The sequence below is a fragment of the Glycine soja genome, chromosome 11 (genome assembly GCF_004193775.1).
Source record: "Glycine soja cultivar W05 chromosome 11, ASM419377v2, whole genome shotgun sequence".
NCBI lineage: Eukaryota > Viridiplantae > Streptophyta > Magnoliopsida > Fabales > Fabaceae > Glycine > Glycine soja.
In genome coordinates, this window is record NC_041012.1 from 3817983 (window position 1) to 3838649 (window position 20667).

At 29.7% G+C, this 20667-nt stretch overlaps 3 protein-coding genes across 4 annotated transcripts; 2 read left to right on the top strand and 1 right to left on the bottom strand.

The window, feature by feature from the left end:
- Positions 1–695: 695 nt before the first annotated feature.
- Positions 696–3392, bottom strand: LOC114375780 (subtilisin-like protease SBT1.7). Its single transcript, XM_028333637.1, has one exon. The coding sequence runs from the start codon at positions 3075–3077 to the stop codon at positions 765–767; it is 2313 nt and encodes a 770-aa protein (XP_028189438.1). The 5' UTR covers positions 3078–3392; the 3' UTR covers positions 696–764.
- Positions 3393–8305: 4913 nt separating this feature from the next.
- Positions 8306–9810, top strand: LOC114375457 (putative vacuolar protein sorting-associated protein 13B). Its single transcript, XM_028333238.1, has one exon. It carries the CDS (start codon positions 8624–8626, stop codon positions 9626–9628), a length of 1005 nt encoding a protein of 334 aa, XP_028189039.1. The 5' UTR covers positions 8306–8623; the 3' UTR covers positions 9629–9810.
- Positions 9811–13536: 3726 nt separating this feature from the next.
- On the top strand, positions 13537–17534 carry LOC114377412 (probable protein phosphatase 2C 78). 2 transcript variants are annotated; one of them, XM_028335901.1, is made up of 4 exons: positions 13537–13922; positions 14494–14873; positions 16540–16776; positions 16991–17534. In XM_028335901.1, exons 1-4 carry the CDS (start codon positions 13664–13666, stop codon positions 17240–17242), a joined length of 1128 nt encoding a protein of 375 aa, XP_028191702.1. In that variant the 5' UTR covers positions 13537–13663; the 3' UTR covers positions 17243–17534. The 2 variants fall into 2 exon arrangements, with proteins under 2 accessions (XP_028191702.1, XP_028191703.1); XM_028335902.1 differs by having other exon boundaries at positions 16633–16776.
- The last annotated feature ends 3133 nt before the right edge of the window (positions 17535–20667 follow it).

Consider the following 20667-nt stretch of genomic DNA (forward strand, 5'->3'; position numbering starts at 1 on the left):
TTTTAGTTTCACCCAATTTAAATTCAAATAGGATTGTTGATCAACTTGAAGAGAGATTTTTGAAGAGGAAAGAGCTTAAGTGTAACTTTATTCAAATAGGATTTTTGAAGAGAGATAATATATAATTAAAATACTATCATATGATTGATAGAAAATTATGCCCCTTAAATATATCACCAAGAATCTCCCCATATCTATATATATAAATGAGTGCTCATCAGAAAAACGTCAATCATTTAAATAAATTTGTATACTTATAAAGGATTAGTTTTTGACTATTCACCAAAAATGCCTAAGAATTTTATTTTTTTAAATATGGATTGATTAAGAATCCATTAAAATGAATTATAAAGTTCTGTTTTTCGTAAAATTATACTTATAAGCTCTTTCTACTCCCCCAGACTTCGCAATCACTTGGCCCACCGGTGGAGTTAATTGAAGCGGACGAATAGGAAGAAATTATTAGATAATATTAAATTACTACTTGTTCTTAATCACTAGTTGTTTAAAAAAAAACACTATTTATATAATAGGTATTCAAATTTTGCAATTTAAAAAATAAACATTAATAATACTTAACTATTCAGTCAACACATTAGAACTTGTAATAGAAGCAAAACTCCTTTTTCTAAAAAAAAAAAAAAAAGTTTCACTACTTTCAGTAGTCTCCACTCTCCACCTAGATAAATATCATATATTGTAACATTCAACTTTATTGTATTATAACTACATCCATTAGGCTTTGATCAACATTTTTACAGTTTTCATGCACGTCCCGATTCCCAGGTAATTGAGATAGGACTTCCGACAACATTCTTTCCATTTGACCATTCTAAACGTCCAAAACCAAAATTACTTGGCGGTGGTGGACCTGAAACCGTAAACGTGATTGTGTATGATTTTTTCTCATTTTTGTTGAAGCTCAACACATTTGGCTCAACTGCGATCTTGACAGATGAAATATCAACTGTAACTGATACTTTGTATGTTCCTGCGTCCCCTACATTAGTAAGAGTTCGTTTGTGTTTAACTATCGTTGCACCGGACCCTCCCACTTTTGGTTTAAACACCACACCAAATGAAGGGTAATTTAAGTCGGTTACACTGTAGTGCTTGTGTGCATTGCACCTGAACTTTCTCCTCGCCACAACCTCAATCCTATCAGGTGTGTAGTTTAGTGCACAAAGGAAGTTGAGATAATCATCCACTGCTAAATCATAGACAAGACCTGGATTAAGCGCAGCAACAGGGTTCACATGTCCAGCACCGACCTCAAACGGCGTTGACGGGCCATTTGTGGCACTGTCTAGCAATTTTTTACCGTTGTTGTAAGTTGTATAAGCTGTGGTCATAAGCGCAGACCGAATTGCAGCTGGGCTCCAATCTGGATGAAATGACTTGATCAAAGCTGCTATACCGCTTGCGTGAGGGCATGCCATGGATGTACCTGAAATTATGTTGAAGTCCACGCGCCTATCATCTTGGTCAAGGTTAGTGGGACCCACAAGCTTCGTAAATGCGGCTAAGATGTTGACACCTGGAGCAATGAAATCAGGCTTCAATACCTCTGGTGTTATTGGGTTTGGGCCCCGAGAGCTAAATGCTGCAACAACTGGCGACGGCTCAATTCCAACCTTTGTTCCCTCAAACATAAGCCTAGATGTTGGTTTTCGAGCATCTTGTAAGTACAACTTGATGAGTTTCCCAGCCTTGAAACCCACTGCAGTTGTTGGTAAAAGATGGGCATCTGCCACCAATTCCTCTCCGTCGGATTCCGAATTTGCTAACACCATGCCCACACCGCCGGCAGATTTCACCACAAGTCCTTTCTCTACCCTAGAACTATTTCCACGATCACACAACACAATTTTTCCCTTAACCTTTTTTGGATCCAAGCTATCTGTCTCACACAACTCCGCACCTATTTTTGCACTGGCATTCCCAGCATATATGAGTGGCACTAAAGTATGGCGTGAAAATTTACCATCATAAATTGATACTCCAGAATAGTTTTGTCCATTCCCGAGGTTAACATTTACCGGAAAATCACGATCTAGTGTGCCAGCTCCCACGGTGATCATCCAAGGTGCTATATTTTGGAGAGAAGAGCTATCAGGACCCGTGTTTCCTGCAGCACAGGAAACTACAATCCCTTTCTCCATTGCTGCAAAGGCTCCAATAGCAAGATTTTCTTCATCGTAATCGATTGCTCCGCCTCCGAGTGATGCAGAAATGACATTGACGTTGTCGGAGATGGCTGCGTCCATTGCAGCCAATATATCCGAAACAGCACAAGTATCTCCCCAACAAACCTTGTAAACAGCGACTCTGGCACGTGAGGCCATCCCACGTGCTGTCCCAGAAGCATAGCCGAATAGGCTGGCGCCTTTCACTGCAGACCCTGCGGCTGTGCTTGCGGTGTGGGTGCCGTGGCCATCAGCGTCTCGTGGTGATCTGAATTGGTTGGTTGCATTAAGGGGACCCATTGAAGCCTCGTAACCTTTTAAGAAGAATCTGGCTCCTATCAATTTCTTATTGCAATTTAAGGTAGTGAAATTGTCACCTGATTCACATTTGCCTTTCCAACTACTAGGGATGGGTCCCAGTCCAGTATCTTCGAAGCTCTTGCTTTCGGGCCAAACACCAGTGTCGAGGAGTCCGATAACGATGTCACTTGCTTCATTTGATTTAGGGAACATATCAGCGATTTTATCTAACCCGAGGAATTTTGGTGTTCGAGTTGTGAGTGGCTTATATATTTTCTCTGGTAGTACCTTTAGAATCCCAGTTTGACTCTTCAATAATCGGGCTTCTTCCAGTGTTAATCTTGTTGACAATCCATGGATTGTGTTGTCATAGGTGTAGAGCATCTCTGTTGAGTTAGATATTGATTTCATAATCGATTTATACCAAACTGAATGGTGGTTGAAGCTTGCTGGCATTTTGGATTTGGCCATGTGGACTATGTAAGTATTCTTTTGGTTATCTTTTGTCGCCAATGATACATCGCAAAGGATCATAAACAAAACAAAAGTAGTTGCAAAGAAAGGTTTCTTAAACATTTCCATGGTAAACATCTTTGTTTGTAGTGAGGCTGTGAAAGGAAAGTAATGGATAACTTGGCTTAACAAAGGGCTTATTTCTAATGCAAAGTATACAATTTTTGTCCCAAAGAAGTGTGGAGGGTTAAGAAAGAGAAAGAGGGGATCTGATTTGGGTTGTTGGATAACCGTTAAAACCCTTTCAAAATTACGTTCCACTCAAAAGTAACAAAGGGGTTTCTGTCTGCAAATTGCGTTTTCGAAACGGTTACCCAAAGGCTGTAAATTGTTGCATTTGATGTGAGAGTAGGGAAACGGATAAAAGAAAGATAACAGGAGCAGGGAATAAAAGCAAGCTGGCAAATAGAGTGCATGTTACACCTTTCTCTTATGCAACATATATATAAAGAGACAATTTGATTGCATCATACAAGCGTTACACTTTTGACTTGTCACTTTTCGATTGAGGAGGGATTTATTGGGCATGTCTTCAAATAAATAAAAGAAAGTATTTAATAGCTCTTAAATCATTTAATATTTTAAAAAAAATAAATTAATACAAATGTTAATATTGTGAACATCATATTTATTGAGGATACAAATATTAAAAGTATTATATAAAAAAACATTATTCTATACCAAAAAAAAGAGTTACTAGTTTCCTATTCATTTTAAGTTGACCAAAAATATTGATTGAATTTAGATTAAATAATTAAAAGATGATATTTAATGGATTTTAAATCATTTTTAAATATAAATATTAATATTTTTAACAAGATATATTAAGGATTCAAGAATTAAAAAATATTAAATAAAAGAATTACTAGTTTTTTTAAAGTTAACCAGCAACAATCTTTTTTTAATGTAAATTGGGTGGAAGTAGAATTTTTCATATTGAATGAAAGTGTTTTAAGAAGTTATTCTTACTTTTTTCTTTTGTGAACATAAATTATTCTTACTCTCGCCAAGTCATATGACCTATTCTATCCAATGTATTCAATATTTAACTTTTGTGTCTTCAAATAAATAAATAAAAGTATTTAATAGATTTTAAAGCACTTAATATTTAAAAAATAAATTAATACAAATGTTAATATTGTCAACTTGATATTTATTGAGGATACAAATATTAAAATTATTACATAAAAAGCTTTATTGTATACCAAAAAAATAGTTACTAGCTTCTTATTCATTTTAAGTCAACCAAAATTCTTGATTGAATTTAGATTAAATAGTTAAAAATAAAAGAGAATATTTAATAGATTTTGAATCATTTAATATTTAATTTTTTAAATATATTAATTTATTGTTAACAAGAAATATTAATGATTCAAGAATTATAAATTATTAAATAAAAAAGAATTACTAGTTTTTTATAAAAAAAAAGACCAACAATCTTATTTGAATATAAATTGGGCGGGCGTAGAATTTTTCATATATAATAAAAGTGTTTTTAAGAGTCATTCTTGAATGAAAGTAATTTTGAGACATTTTTTAATGAAATTATTTTTAGATATTATTGTTGCTCTTGTTAAGTCACATGGACCTATTCTATCCAATGTGTTCAATATTTTTTTAAAAATGTTTCTTAGTTTTTATTTGCTTCAAGTTTTAAATCTTAATACATCGTATTAAGTTCAACATATTTTTCTTACAATATAAGAAAAATGATGAAAACAGGTTTAAAAATTTATTCAAACGATGTCATTATTGTAAAAAATAAATAAATAAAAACTCATATTGGTAAAATAGATTATTATATTGAAATGTAAAATGAAAATTGAATTAAAATATTAAAGAAATAAAATCATGGACCAAGATTTAGTTAATATGATTGGAAGAAAATAATTTTACTAAAAACAATCAAAAATATTTTTCGATGAAGATAAATCATCAAAAGTTACTAAATATTTTACAATAAGATGATAAAAAAAAAACACATATATCAAAATTATAGTTATTCCTTCTTCCTATGATCCCAAAATCCCACGATAATAATAATGATCCGGCCCCTGATTTCCAAGTGCCACCTATCTCATGAATTTGCAAATTATTTTTTAAAGCAACCATCTATCCATTTAGATCATAGAATTGAATTGATCGTAGTTCCTTATCAACAACGGAAGAGTTGAGACTCGTAAAATTTAGAATGAGTCATAAAGGAAAAGTGTGCATAAGGAGGTACGGGAATTTAGTCATGAGGTAAGTGTTGACGATAGACATGTGACTAGCATTAGTAATTTTATTAGAAGTGTCAAGTCAACTAATAAAAGAATGAACCATTAGAATTTAGTATTGTTGATTTTTAATTTTTTATTTTATTGTTGTTTTTATATATGTATATTTAGTGTAATACCCGTGCTTTTTCATTGGTATTAAATTTATACTTTGAAATGTATAATATTTTTACTTTATTTTATTATGATTTATTATATATATATATATATATATATATATATATATTTAAAAATAAATAAAATAGTTTTAAATATGAATATAAATGACGTGATAACTCGTACTTTCTACAGTTATACGGGTGTTAAATTTTAATTAATAATTTTTATATACTATTATATATTTTATTATTTTTTATATTTTTAATTTTACAAAAATATATATTAGTAGACATATATTACGTTATATATATGTGTGTGTGTATAATATTTAAATACGTATGTATGTATACAAGTAAAGATATATTTATATTAATGTGAACAAGATCAATTTTTAAGATTAGACATGTTGCGTTTTTTTTATGACAGATTTGTGTTAAAATAATTGTGTATAAAAAAATTATTTAATAGTTGATATTTTGTATATCATGATATTACATTTACAATAAAATTGTTTATTTTATAACACACACACACACACACATATATATATATATATATATATAAAATAAAATATACCTGATATTATTATTCATATTAAACATAAGTAATTGATGCGATATCAAACATAAGCAATATCAAACCCGTAAAATATGAGAATTTAATTAAACAATCGATGTAATTGATTGTTAAATTATTTTATCCGATAAAAATTGTTTTTATGCTTTAATTTATTTATTTATTACCTTTTGAATTGATATTTCTAATAGTGCATTAGTGTTTGAGAAAAAATTGAAAATCGTTAGTAAAATAAAATAGATACTTAATGAATGATAAGTCGCATGGATCACTAAAAAGATAATAACTTTAAAATATTTTTTTTTCCTAAAAGTGAAAAAAAATATATGAATGTTATAATAATATACAAATAAATTAAATGAAAGTTTTGTTCTTGAACCTGAATTATTTCCTTTGGTTTCTTTCTTTCAAAATGTATCACATGTCACTTTTAAAAACATTTCTAATTTAGTTAGCTTTTTATTTATTTTTATTTAATTTTTCTTTAATCAGATTGATATTTTTAATTACTACAATTTTATCAAATTATATTTAAAAACTATTTTACTTGTTTTGATTAACATATTTTCTTGTGTATTTTTAATTTAATTTATTTTCCATTTTAGAAAAAATATTTTTTCTGTACACTAAAAAATTATTGTGCAAACTTAATTTTCCTATTCAATTTTCCTTTATTTATAAAAAAACTATTATTTTTTTCTTAATCAGGTAGATATTTTTAATTTACTATGTACAATTTTATTTTTTAATGAGGCTTATTTTTAATTTACATAGTTGTTTGTCTATTTTTTTCATTTAATTATTTTTATTATTCAGAATTTAAATTTGTATAATAAAAAATTCTCATCCAAATATTTAATAAAATTATTAAGATAATTATAATTATTAATTAATTTGAATTAATCAATCAATTAATATATTTATCATATCAATTATTTAAGATTAAATGGAGTAATTAAATCAATTTAATAGAATAAATATAAAATATACATTAATTAATTGAATTATTTGAAAGAAATAATATAAAATTATAACGTGACATCACCTATATAATCAAACATTTTTTATATATAATAAATAGTAAATATAGTAGATTATTTGCTTAAAACAGATATAATAAATTACAAATAAATTATTAAATTTTGTTAATATAAATTCATATATAATAAAATTTTATTAAATAACCTTAATTAATATACTTTTTCAAACGGATACATTAAAATGTCTTAATACTTTAAATTTTAAACTTTCCTCCATTCTTAATCTGAACCAAACATATCGCTAGATGTCATAAAGAGGCACCGGCACACAGTATATCAATATTCGATTTAAAATAGAATAAATAATTATTTTTGTTTTTGAAGTAAGTTGTATTAAAAAATTTGTGTCTCAAAGATAAAAAAATAAAACTTAATATTTGAAAGTGTAAAAGTGAAAAAAATTTATCCCAACATTAAATTTTATTTGTTAAAATTATTGATAACTATGTCCTTAATTTAATAATTTATTGATATTTTTATCCTCACTAACAAATATATCCACATAGTATATAAACCAAGTTAAAACAAGATATATGCATCAACAACATATTAGACTTATAAATTTCTAATTTTGTTATTACAAATATGTATTATAATGTATTTTAATTGTAATTATACTTATAATCTCAATTTATTATAGAGGAATGAAGAGTTAGGAGAAGATAAGACAGGATAAGTTCTCAATCAATTTGTTAAATTTTAAATAAATAGTCCACAAGTAAAAGAAAATAAACATAAAAAGATATAACAATCAAACTATAATTTTCTTACCCATGTAATAAACACCCATATAATTATAATGAACGTTAAGGAATAAAGTGATTAATTATCCTTTTAGGTTATCCAATAATAAAATAACAAATTTCTAAGATTAATTGTTATTGGTGCATGTATCTTGTTACTAATATCAACTAATTATATTTATATATTTCATGAATATATTTATCAATAAGTTGTATAATTAAAGAATGAAAATGTCAATAAGTTATTCATATTAAGGATATATTTGTTAGTAATACCATTTTCATTCTTATGTGTTAGGTAAACGAATTTTTTAATGTTAACCGATCAAATAATAAAACTAATTAGTCTCACTTTTTACACTTTTAAAAATTTAATTTAATTTAATTTTTTTATCTTTAAAAAAATAGATTTATCAACCACATATACTTTCTGGAATAAAAATAACATTTATGCTTTAAAATATATACCACACATAATAATATTAGATTATTCAAGAATAATAGTGACACATAATAATCATGTGGCCACCTAATAGTTTCTGATTGTGGAGGCATTCGTCCAGAAGAATAACATCAAAAGCGACGGTAGAGACGTACTGTCTCTGGTAGTGCCCGTGCCAAAAGGTCACACACAGTTCTTTTCTTCACCCTCAAACAAGGAAAAGACATTATCTTAGGTCGCGCCTGCACTGCACCGATTACATCACTTCTCTATTCTATTTCCCACTTTAGTGCTTCTCAATACTTCACTTTTTCCCTCTTTATATTCCAAACTCTCTCTGTCACTCCAGACTCTGTCACATGTCCACCCTCCCCTGTTCAAATATTTCCCCTCTCATTCTCCCTATAAATTTCAATCTTTTTACAGAACCTGTTCCTTCCGTGAGATGGCGACAAATTGTACTCAGTGGGAAAAAATGCTACACTTGAAAGAAGAAGAGGAGGGAAAGGAGGAAGAAGAAGAAGAAATAGAAGCATTGTCACTTTGCGATCTTCCTGTCAATCTGATCGGCCACGAAGACCAATCAAAAGCAAAACCAGATTCTCAAATCAATGAAACCCAAGAAGAGGATTTCGATTTCCGCTTATGGAGTGGCCCCTTTTCCACAGAACCAGAAATGTGTGCTGCAGATGAAGTTTTCTTCCAAGGCCAAATTCTCCCATTGCATCTCTCACTTAAGCGATGTGAATCCTTGGACCACGTTTCCGTGAGAGAATTTTGTAGCAATAGCAGTAGCAGCAGCATTAGAAGCCAGAATTCATCTAGTAGCAGCTCCTCCACCACAACCACTACAACCCCAATAATTTCCGAAACAAGAATTCAAAATCAAAATCAAAATCATTTCCTCACGCATCCAAGTCCCCAACGTCAGTTGAAGGTAACCGTTCCAAGACAAACAAGCTTCGGCAATCACGGTAGAAAATCATCAGCATGGGACTTTTTGCGTCTGGGTGTGGTGCCTGCACCAGAGATAGCATTGCAAGATCTCAAGGTTCGTAGTACCAATGGTGTTAATAAAAACCACACAGCTCGCAGCAATAGCATGGGCAGCAACAATAGCAACGCCAATGCTAATGGCACCGTGAAAACGAGTTACAGCGGTAAGACAAAAAATCACGTTTTCAAAAAAATTGGTGGCTTTTGGAGTGGTTGCAAATATTCTGTTGAAACAGTGCAACAATCGGACATGGTCATGATTAAGGGTGGTACTAAAAGCGCCAACACGACAGAAAGCGCAACGCACGCCGCGAAAGAAAAAGTGCTCGAAAGGAAGAGGCAGAAACACAGACAAAAGCAGGGAAAGAGGACCATGTCGCGTCGTCGAACGTTTGAATGGATAAAGGAGCTTTCGCATGTAAGCTATCCCGATGAAGAGGCTTTGTTATCTTAATTCTTAAATCTTGAACGCTTTGACTCACCACATGCTTGTAATTTAGATTAAATTGCCTTGATAGCCGTTGGCTTTTGTTTTTCCTTGGACTGAATTAAATTACATCATTGTGGTGGAGACGGGAGACTCTGTAATCAAAACTTCTTACCCTCGTGAGAATGATAGTTTTGCTTTTTCGTTTCTCTTTTTGACTGATGGTGATTGATTGTGTGTGAAAGATTGAATATATTTCGTAAGATATCGTTGGTGAGATCTGTGTCCGTGGCGAGTGGCGAGTGGCGATGGTGAATTATAAAATGATAAGGTCCGGCGTAAGTGCTGATAATTTGGTGCTTAATGCTTGTCATGACTGGAGGAACTTCGATGCTTAATGATTGGATTGGTTGGACGGACTTTTGGAGTATGTATGTGAAATAATAATGATATTTTCGTATCTAATAATTTTATCCCATTTTTTTTTTATTATTTGTAATGCTGTTGCAAGCATTATCTTGCATCATTTTCTTTGTAAGTCTTTTTGGCTTTGGTGCTATCTTGTTTCACATTTGGGCAGGTGGCAATAAAAGTTTCTTTTTGGCTTTTTTTTTTTAATTATCCCATTTATTTTATAATAATAACAATAACATGCATTTCAACACGTCTTTTAATGTGAAATAAGTCTGAGATCTTTTTAATTAATTCACATCAATTAAGATAATTAATGATAATAAATTGTTAAAAATTTGTACTATTAGTTTTTGAAAATACTCTGATACGTGATGCTATATACTTTTCTTCTAATTATTTTCCACGTAATTAGTTAACGTGTGAAGGGAGAATAACGGCTATATACTTTATCTTATTTATTTGTTGCTAGTTATCTTTCTCAAACCATATAAGATAGATAAATGATTTATCTTATTAATTTATAATATTTATTAACTAAAAACATTTTAAAGTTATTAAGGATATTTCAGTAAAAAAAGTCAATATCAAGCACATTTTTTTATCATGTTATATGCATAAAAATCTATTAATTTTATCAATAATTAATCATTAGGTTCAGTTTTACTCTTGTACACGTAAACAAAGGGGTGAAGATAGGCAAATTTCCAAAATAATCCAATATAAACGGATGAAGATAGTATCAAATGAAATGAAATTAAAAAAGTATGTAAATTATCACATAAATCCATTTTAAGAGTCAAAGATATTATGTTTAGTACCAACCTTGTTTGTGTTTAAGGTTTTCAACAGAAATTAATTATCATTTTTTTAAAAGATTATTTTGTATCAATATACCAATGGTAAAAAAAAAGATATTAGGTTCAATAGGATGGACTTTTTTTGTTGAATAAGAATTAAATATAATACCAAAACAGGTTTATAACACTCGTATGACTTTTTTAATCAACTAGACCTCTTAATTTTAGTGGAATAGACTAATCACTTGCCATATATGACAAATCAAAATTTGAATTTTCATGGAAGAGATATCTATATATTTAATGCTGTGTCTTGAATAAAATTTTCCTCTGAAAGAAAATATTTGTGAGAAGAAAAAAAATCCATTTTGGGACAATGTTGATAATTAGGATTGGTATTCACTATCCATAACTACCTTAACGTTCATAATCAATTATAATGATGTCCAATCAGTGTTATTTTATTTTATTTGTCAAATCCTGTTTTATTTAGTTCACCCAACAAATGACAGCATATATAAGCCAACGAATTTGGAATGGGACTTTAGGCCGACTCTCTGATTAACTAAAGCCCATGCCTTAATCTAGCCCAAGTGTGGACGGTTATGCATATTTTATGGGAATTTCTTCTTGCTTCCAACACCATTTATTCTACATTCAGTATTTTGAGTGAAAAATTAATTTTGTCTCATCTTCATTGATGTTTAAATGTGAAATACAGATTGGAAATATGTCCATCTGCACCATTCATTCACGTGTTTTTTATTTCTCTTCTCAAATTCTCTCATCTTCTTTTCTTCAATTCGTGATTATCTTCATCAATCCATGGTTCATCTTCATCAATCTACATGTGTTCGTTGTTGGTGTCCACCTTCGTTCCGCTATCGTCATCATGAGCCACCGTGAGTTCTGTTGTCTACGTTTTTTTCACTATATATTGAACATATACGGATTGATAATTCGTATGAATCATACAAAATTAGTAATTCGTATAAATCATATGGATTGACAATCCTTATGGAGCAAACGAAGACAAAAAAAATTATCGGTGACAATGCAACGCTACTCATGGCGGCGGAGGAGAGGAAACTCGCGGGAAACAAAAAGGAACTGGTGGAAGAGAAACTAGGGAGGAGTCACGGATAGTAAATACACACCACGAACAATATCAACACCGACTTCACGGGAGAGAAGGAGGAGACCAACGGATACGCCAAAAATTCCAAATGAACAGTGTCTTCCGTATTGTCAATCTGTAGGCTATACGAAGAAAATAGAAAAAGAAAGGAACGAAGAAGAAAAAATAAAAAAATATAAAGTTATAATTTTTTAGAATTTATTGGGTGTAGGAAGAATAACATATACTTTATTTTATTTAGATACCTTGATTGGATCATTTGAGGGCAAGAAGACCCCAAGGGGAAACGTTCAAAACTAAAGATAAAGTAAGGCCCTGCTATTGGCACCCTCCCTCCCAGTCAAAGTGAAAAGACAAAAAATAATATCATTTTAAATTTAGTTGAAATAGCTTTGATGAAAACATTTATCCTTTGATTAAAATTACACAATAAAAAATTGTTTCTGTTATTTATTTTTTTGAAAAAAATGTTCACAAAAGTTCAACACAACAAAATCTTGTTTTTTTTTTCAAGACAAATTTCCAATGGAGGTATTTTTCATAAAATAATAAAAGCAAACATTTGAGGTTTTAAATAGTCAACTGGAAGTGCCAATACTATGGCCCATAAAGAAAAAAAATGATTAATTCTTTGTAAAACGAAAGAAAAAACAAATACAGTTTTAAAATCTTAAAATTGTCCACGACCTTTCATCTTGATTGGTTGGTGAAAAATTAGAGAGAAGAAGTAGATGAAAATAATTCAAATCGGATCCTGTGCAACAATTTTTTTATTAAAAGAAATCTGATCTTTTTAACCAAAAAAACTTTTAAAAAGTTTAAGTTTAACATTTTTAATAAACAAGTTAGACTTTTGACATGTCAGACCACATAAACTTACTTATTTTCACCCTTAAATAACCATGATTGAGATTTTTTATGAAATGAAAAAATTGTGGAAACATTTTAAATATGATGGCATCTAGTGTATTATTTTCCCCATAGTTTCATTCACTTTTTTATTTATCATTTATCTATTTCTTGTCAACTAAACACTTTTTATTTTTACTTTATTTCTCACTTATTTTCATTTTTTTAAAAATTTGCATCCATCCTATTTCTTTTCACTTGAGCAAATAGATCCTTCATGCCATGTTTGTTTCTGGGAAAAAATAAAGAGAAAAAATCAAAAGGTTTAAAAGAGCCAAAAATAAATATATTTTCTGGTTATTTAAATTGAGAGAAGAGAAAAAAATAAAGATTGTACTTGGTAAAATTATCTAATAAGATAATTGAAAGTTAAAAATATCAGTTTTTAATTAAATAACAGCATTTAACACAAATTAAATTATATTTCATAATTTAAAATGAATTGTGTTCACTTTTAAAATAAGAGTCTCTTCTTAATCATCATGATTTTAATTTGAAAGAGTCAAATTTTATTAGTTTCATTCTCATTATCTACATTCCCTTTTTCTTTTCCATTTTTTTATGCGTGTTGGCAGCACCCGTCTAATACACTGCAACAGGAATCGGTAGAGAGATTCTCACTCTAGAATTACGTTTACTAATTTTTCTACGTTTAAACGCGGAATCCACACGTTCTTCGTCTCTTCCATTTTACTCCACGGGTCAAGACATTTATTTATTGACTAACCCAAAACTCACTCCCTCTTTTTTCAAGTGTATACCACACCGAACAACACAACAGAGTAGAGAGACAGAGCATTAAGGATGTTGGAGCTGTGCCGCAAGCCACTGAAGATGTGCTTCGGTGGTGGAGGCAACGATGATGACCTCCTCTGGCACACGGACCTTAAGCCCCACGCTTCAGGGAACTACTCAATTGCAGTGGTACAAGCTAATTCATCCTTGGAAGACCAAGCTCAAGTTTTCACCTCTCCCTCCGCAACCTTTGTTGGCGTATACGACGGACACGGTGGTCCTGAAGCTTCCCGTTTCATCACCAACCATCTCTTCTCCTTCCTTCGCAGTAAGAGGCCAAAAATAATTTAATTTACATTATTATATCCATCAGTGGCTAAGAAAAATTACTAAATAGTCTTGGTCAATTATATGCTCATGATCCTGGTTAACTTCTGTGTAAGTATAACACTCATTTTTAAGTTTTTCAAACTAGGATAAAAAGTTAATAACACTTTATTTGGTGTTATATGGAGATAAGATTAGTCTGAACTATACAATCAATCAAGTATATAAATTAATTAATATTAGATTATTTCAACTTAAATAGATGTGTCTATAATAATTTTATCCGACTGAAAATGATGAATTTGGATCACCTAAATTTTTTTCTACAAGAATTAGGTGATCTAGTATTATTGATTTAGACTAATTTTCACATTATTAAGTATTATAAATTATTTTTTCGTAATTTAAAAAATTTAAATAAATGTTACAAATATTAATTAGGACCTTGTGTTTGGAGTTACCTAATACTTTCTCCGATCAGGCTCAGCAACCATATATATGTTGTTTCGATTATATCATTGGTTTTTTATTTTTGACATAAGAGAGATGAAACTGATTATTCAGCGTGGCAGAATTCGCAACCGAGGAAGGTGATTTGTCGGAGGAAGTTATAAAGAAGGCGTTCGAGGCGACCGAGGAGGAGTTTTTGCGTGTAGTGAGGGAATCATGGATTGCGCGGCCACAGATAGCTTCAGTGGGTTCGTGTTGTCTTCTGGGAGCGATTTCAAAGGGAGTTCTTTATGTGGCTAATCTCGGGGATTCGAGGGCGGTTTTGGGTAGGAAAGCGTTGGAAGGAGAGGTGAATTGTGGTGCTGTGGTGGCAGAGCGTTTGTCCACTGATCATAATGTTGGGGTGGAGGAGGTTAGAAAGGAGGTTGAAGCTCTTCACCCTGATGATGCACACATTGTGGTTTGCATTGGTGGAGTTTGGCGAATCAAGGGCATTATTCAGGTATATAAATATTGACCCTTCATCTATTTTCCTCTTCCTTCGGTTTTCTGTTCAATAATTGTTTGGATCTATTTTCTGCTTATATTTGTGTTTTATGAGTGGTGTGGATTAACAAGATCAATAAACAGTAAACTTCAGCAATTCATTGACACTAGAACAACTTTTACTTCACCAAGGGCACACCATTCTGCACTTAAAAATATATTTGCATGTCTTCTTTATGTATTTTTTTTTTATAAATTAAAAATATAGTTCCATTTGATTATTTTAGTGTGTTTGAGCTTCAATAAATTATGTCATGCGGTTCTGTACTGTCATCTGGCAATTGAATTTTACTATGTATACAGCATTGTCATGTGGTCCAAGAGAAATTATAATCAAAAGAACTTTTACAAAAATATTGGAAGTCACCAAGAAGCTATTTGATAAGTCAATGAGAAAAAGAGAGAAATATAAATATATTAAACGAAATCATGCATACAATAGAATAGAAAGAGAAATAGAAAAAAATGATGAATTTTAATGAAATGTTTGAAATAAAATGATGTACCATTTTATTTTATTTGACACTTTAAGAAGAAAAATGTAGACATGATATTGCAATAAAAAGAAAATAATAGAGGAAAATTAAAATGTCTAATAAGTATTTTTGAAAAATAAATATTCATATGTCATCACTTAAACATAAATCTTCACCAACTTATATTTTTTTTCGTGAAGAAAAAATATAAATGATAATATATATTTTAATAGAACAGAAAATATAAAAAGGAAATTTGATTTTTAAAAATAAAATATTTTTTTGTTTCAAATTTTAAATCATTTTCTCCTCTCTTGTTTTGCTTTCTTTATGTAACAAACAGAGTTCTAATGGTTAGTATAAGCTTTTGTCTTCATCTAGTGTGATTTAGTGATTGTGATCTTGAGAGATAAGGAGTGCGTTGTTTTAGCTGTCCTCTTAAAAAGATTCCACCTAAGGAAGCAAATCTTCTTAAAATGAATGAATATTTAGGCACAATATTTTGTTCCACTTCCATGTTTCGAGTCACGTCACATGCTTTCATCTCCTCTTGTTTGTGGCATGACGAGTGGGCGTGGATCAATGATGTGATTTTATGATGGATTATTTTTCATGATTTTATCTTGGTATTATATTTGTCTGCATTTTCAGACAAGTCTGAGTTGAGCATGTTATTGGTTTCTCAATAGACCCTCATGATCTGATTCTGTAACCAGTAATCACGCTTTTCAAAGAAAAAAAATCTTACACCATTTCTTCCAACTCTTAATTGAGGAAATGTAGAAAGAATGAATATTTAAGTAAGGTGTTAAATATAAACTTTGTGAATAAAAAAATATAATTAAAAAAATATTTCACTGAAAATATCTAGTTAAATTTTTTGACAAAAAAGTTAATCAGATAGATATATATTACTGTGAAAAAAAATCTACATATATTCTGCGGATACAAGTTTTCTAGCGTTTATAACTCCAGCGCTATTCATATTCTTCTTCCTTGTCATTCTGGAGTGTTTAAACTTTAAACTTTAACTAGTTACATGTTTTCAGTTTTAATTACTATCTCCATAAAAGCCTGCATAACTCCAGTGAACTTTCTAATTTTTATAAAATTCTTAATGTTTATCAACTATTTTTGGCCTTATAGGTCTCAAGATCAATTGGAGATGTTTACCTAAAGAAACCAGAATTTGACACTAATCCTCTGTTTCAACAATTTGTATGTCCACTATACTTGAAGAGACCTGTAATGACAGCTGAACCATCGATATTGAAGCGGAAATTGAAGGCAGATGATCTGTTTTTGATCTTTGCAACAGATGGACTTTGGGAGCATTTAACTGATGAAGTGGCTGTTGAAATCATCTCCAGAAGTCCCAGAATAGTAAGTGCACACACTCAACAAACCTCCTGAACTACACACTCATGTGCAATGGAAAAGTTAGTATAAGTAAATAAATACTAATAATATAATACATCATATTAATGTATATATTTCCCAATATTACCATCCCATTAACTGAGCACGTATTCCTAACAATAATTTTAGAGATTCCATTGTATGAAAGCATGATAAAAGATGTATAATTCCATTGTAGGGAATAGCAAAACGATTGGTGAGAGCTGCACTAGAAGAGGTTGCAAAGAAAAGAGAAATGAGGTATGAGGATCTAAGAAAAACTGATAAAGGTCTAAGGCGTCATTTTCATGATGATATTACAGTGATCGTTCTATATCTCGATCATTCAAAAGAATCTCAAAATGGTAGATCAAAACAAAAAGGAGTTTATGATTGCATTAATACTCCTATTGATATCTTCTCTCTGAACTCAGATGAAGCTGATCTTTAAATTGAATTAGCTATTAGCAGTAGCGTCTCAATTCTCCACGTACTGCTTTTTACCAAGAAATTTGTCACATATAAAGTAGTAGTTAGCGGTGGCCAAAGGAAAAGGATTGTAAGAGTACTGTAAACTGGTAATTGTAGATTTTTATTATTGTTATTATTATGAATTAAAAGGGTAAAAGTTTAGGTGATTCGGCTTGGGTCCCAAAGGATTATTATTATTATTATTCAGAATTTCTGTAACACCTTTTACCATAAGTAGAAATAAAAATAAAAAATAAAAAATTGTGAAATGAGATGAAGGATGTGATTGAAGAAAAAAAAGTTGTGGAAATGTGTTTATAACATTTGAAATGAGAATTGCAATGGCTGTAACGACGGTTAAATTTTATTTTAAAATGGATCCAACTAACGGTGTGTTAAAGTTAGTAATTTAAAGATTATGTTGGTAATAATTTCTGTAAAAGATTATTTTAAATTTATTTACCATTAACATAAAAATACTTGTTAATATTTTTATTTTAAAATATAGAAATGTATTTCTTTTATACTACGAACTCGTTTGGGCCATGGACAGTTAGTTGGGTAGCAAAGCTTTTACGCATAAGGCGCGTTTGGTTGATGTTTTCAATGCAATTTTCAATATAATAAGATAAGAAATTAATAATTACAACTATTAAATTATTACTGCATTTCTTTACTTTGTGTCTTGCTGGTGGATTTCCTAATTCGCAGATCAAGGCATGCCATATTGCAAAAACTAATACTTTTTCTGGGTCATTATATTGATATAAAGTAACTAATTTTATTAATAATATATTTCTTTCGAAATTATTTAATTAACTATTTTTAACAGCGTCTACCCACCATCTTGTTATTTTTCTATGGACGTTCATATTTTGTTCAGAGACTACATTTTGTAACGTTAAGTGCTTGTTTGGTTGTAAGGGAAGAACTTATTATTTAAGAGTGAATTTTTTAAAAATAGTGCGAATCCTATTTTTTTTTTGCTTTGATTTATTTTTATTTTTTTAAATAATATTTTTTTGTCTTTCGCACCATCAAACTCACCCAAAATATCATTGGTCAACATTTATAGCAACAGTTTCAAGACCATATAGCACTGCACAGGTTTGACGCGCGTTTTTTAGGTCTTGGGAGTGAGTTCCAATTCCAAAGGCTTGCTCAATTGTCTTCTCCCTTGACGCCAACATCTCTATCCATGTCCCAGTCCTATGGTCAACCTTATTGTTTCTCTCCGTCTTTTTAGATCATTGTTCCCAATTCCCACTGTTGAAGTTGATCGCTTAAGTGGTTATTTGGGGATTATATTTTCTAATTTAGGGTAATTTTAAATTCAGATAAGATTTAAAAAATTACAAATATTTAAATTTATAAAATATATATAGTTTATATAGATGAAATTAAAAATATCTGGACATGAACAGAATCAATGTATTGTTCCAGTGATGGGCTCCTCCTCTCAAATTTCATCCCATAATTTTTTTTATCATTAAAAGTAATAAAAAGGTTAGAATATAAAAACCAAAAACAACTTGGAAGGAAGGTTTTCGTTGTTGGGTGCGCCTTCTTTTCAATTGTGCAAGTGTACAACCTTTTTTTTCTCTCTATGGTGGTGTGGGATATTTTGGTATGCAGCGTTGATATTAATTTTCGGAGAGAAACTTTGCTTATCAATGATAATTAACGTTTGTACTTTGTACAGCAACCTTGCCTATCAATGCCATTTAGATTGATTACAGTACAATTTTTCCTAACTTTATAGTCTTGCTATTTAGATTGATTATAGTACAGATTGATTACTGCACACGCGACAATTTTTCCTAGCCACGAGGTCCAAAACATTATTATAAATTAATAACAACAACTACAATGTATTATAGAAAAAATTCAAACAACTATTAAGGTGTCAATAAATTTAAGTCACTTCTAACCGTCTTAAAATTATAAAAAAAATATAAAATTTTATTAAATTATATTAAGAAGGACTTGTATGTATGTTTTTACATCAATCCTCTCTCTAAATATAAAGTAGAATAACTGTTTTATTCAGGAGCTATTATTTAATGAGAATATATTTATGAGTTTTTCTTCCATTAGAGCGACTTGTGAGTTTTTCTTAATTTCTTATTTTTTATGATCAATATTTTCATTTTTTTAGAATAATTTTAAAAATAACCTTGTATCAAATGACAGATGCAAATGGGTTAGTGTGGGCAATTGCCCCTACAAGATTTTTATTTTTACTTGTGTGTGGGTAATAAAAAAGTTTTTTCACCCATAAAAAATAGGTATTCCCTCATAATTTTTTTTAGTTAATGTACAAAATAAAGAAACATAGAAAAATTGATATAAATTTTATTATTTTATCCTTTTAGTTTTTGATAATATTAACATTGAAAAATCATATATGCATTATTTTTAAAGTACGAAAATGTGTATAAGACAATCGTAATTTGTAAAAGTTTAAATATTTTAAACTTATTTTATCATGTATTATGTATTTTGTAAAAGTTTATGATATTTTTTTACAAAATTATTACAAACAATTTGATTAATTATGTTTTTGTTCTTAAACTTTTTTTGTAAAATTTACTTGTAGTCCCTAAACAATTTTCAATGTTTTTGGTCCCTATAATTTTTTTTATCTTAATGGTTCTAGTTCCTATTGTCAGCCATAACATTAATTAATGACATAATTAATCATGTTAATACTCTTATAACTTGTCACATCATTAAATAACATTAATTGGTGACATAATTAATTATGTTAATACTCTTGTAATTTGTCACATTATTAAAAAGTTTGAATTGAACAATCACTCAATTTTTTTGATAAATTATGATTTTAATATCTCATTAGTTCATGTTATTTGAGGATGTTAAACAAGATTATAAGGGATTAAAAATATAATTTACTAAAAACATTACTTCCTCTGTCATTAATTATAAGAATATTTTTATAAATTTATTTTTTATTTTATAAGATCATTTTTAAATTTCTATATGCATTAATTTTGTTCCTTACATATCCTTACTTTTTTTCTTCAAATATTAATAAGAAACAAATAAGTAAATAAAGATAAAAAAGGATAATTCTGAAATGATAATACACATAATTGATAAATTTAATATTATTAACTAAACTAATTATTTTTCTTAAGAAATATAAATTACTTGAAAGAGTCTTACAATTAGAGAAAGTATATGTGATCTTTGATAATGTGACAAGTCGATAAACTACTAATATGATTTTTTTATACAGACTTGTTTCTTTTATACACACTACCATAAATATTACATCATTATTTAAAGAAATTATACAGACCAAAAATAATAAAACACTTGTTTAATTGCTAAAAGTAAAATTTGCATAAAGTTTAAAACCAAAAAATTTAGATTATACTT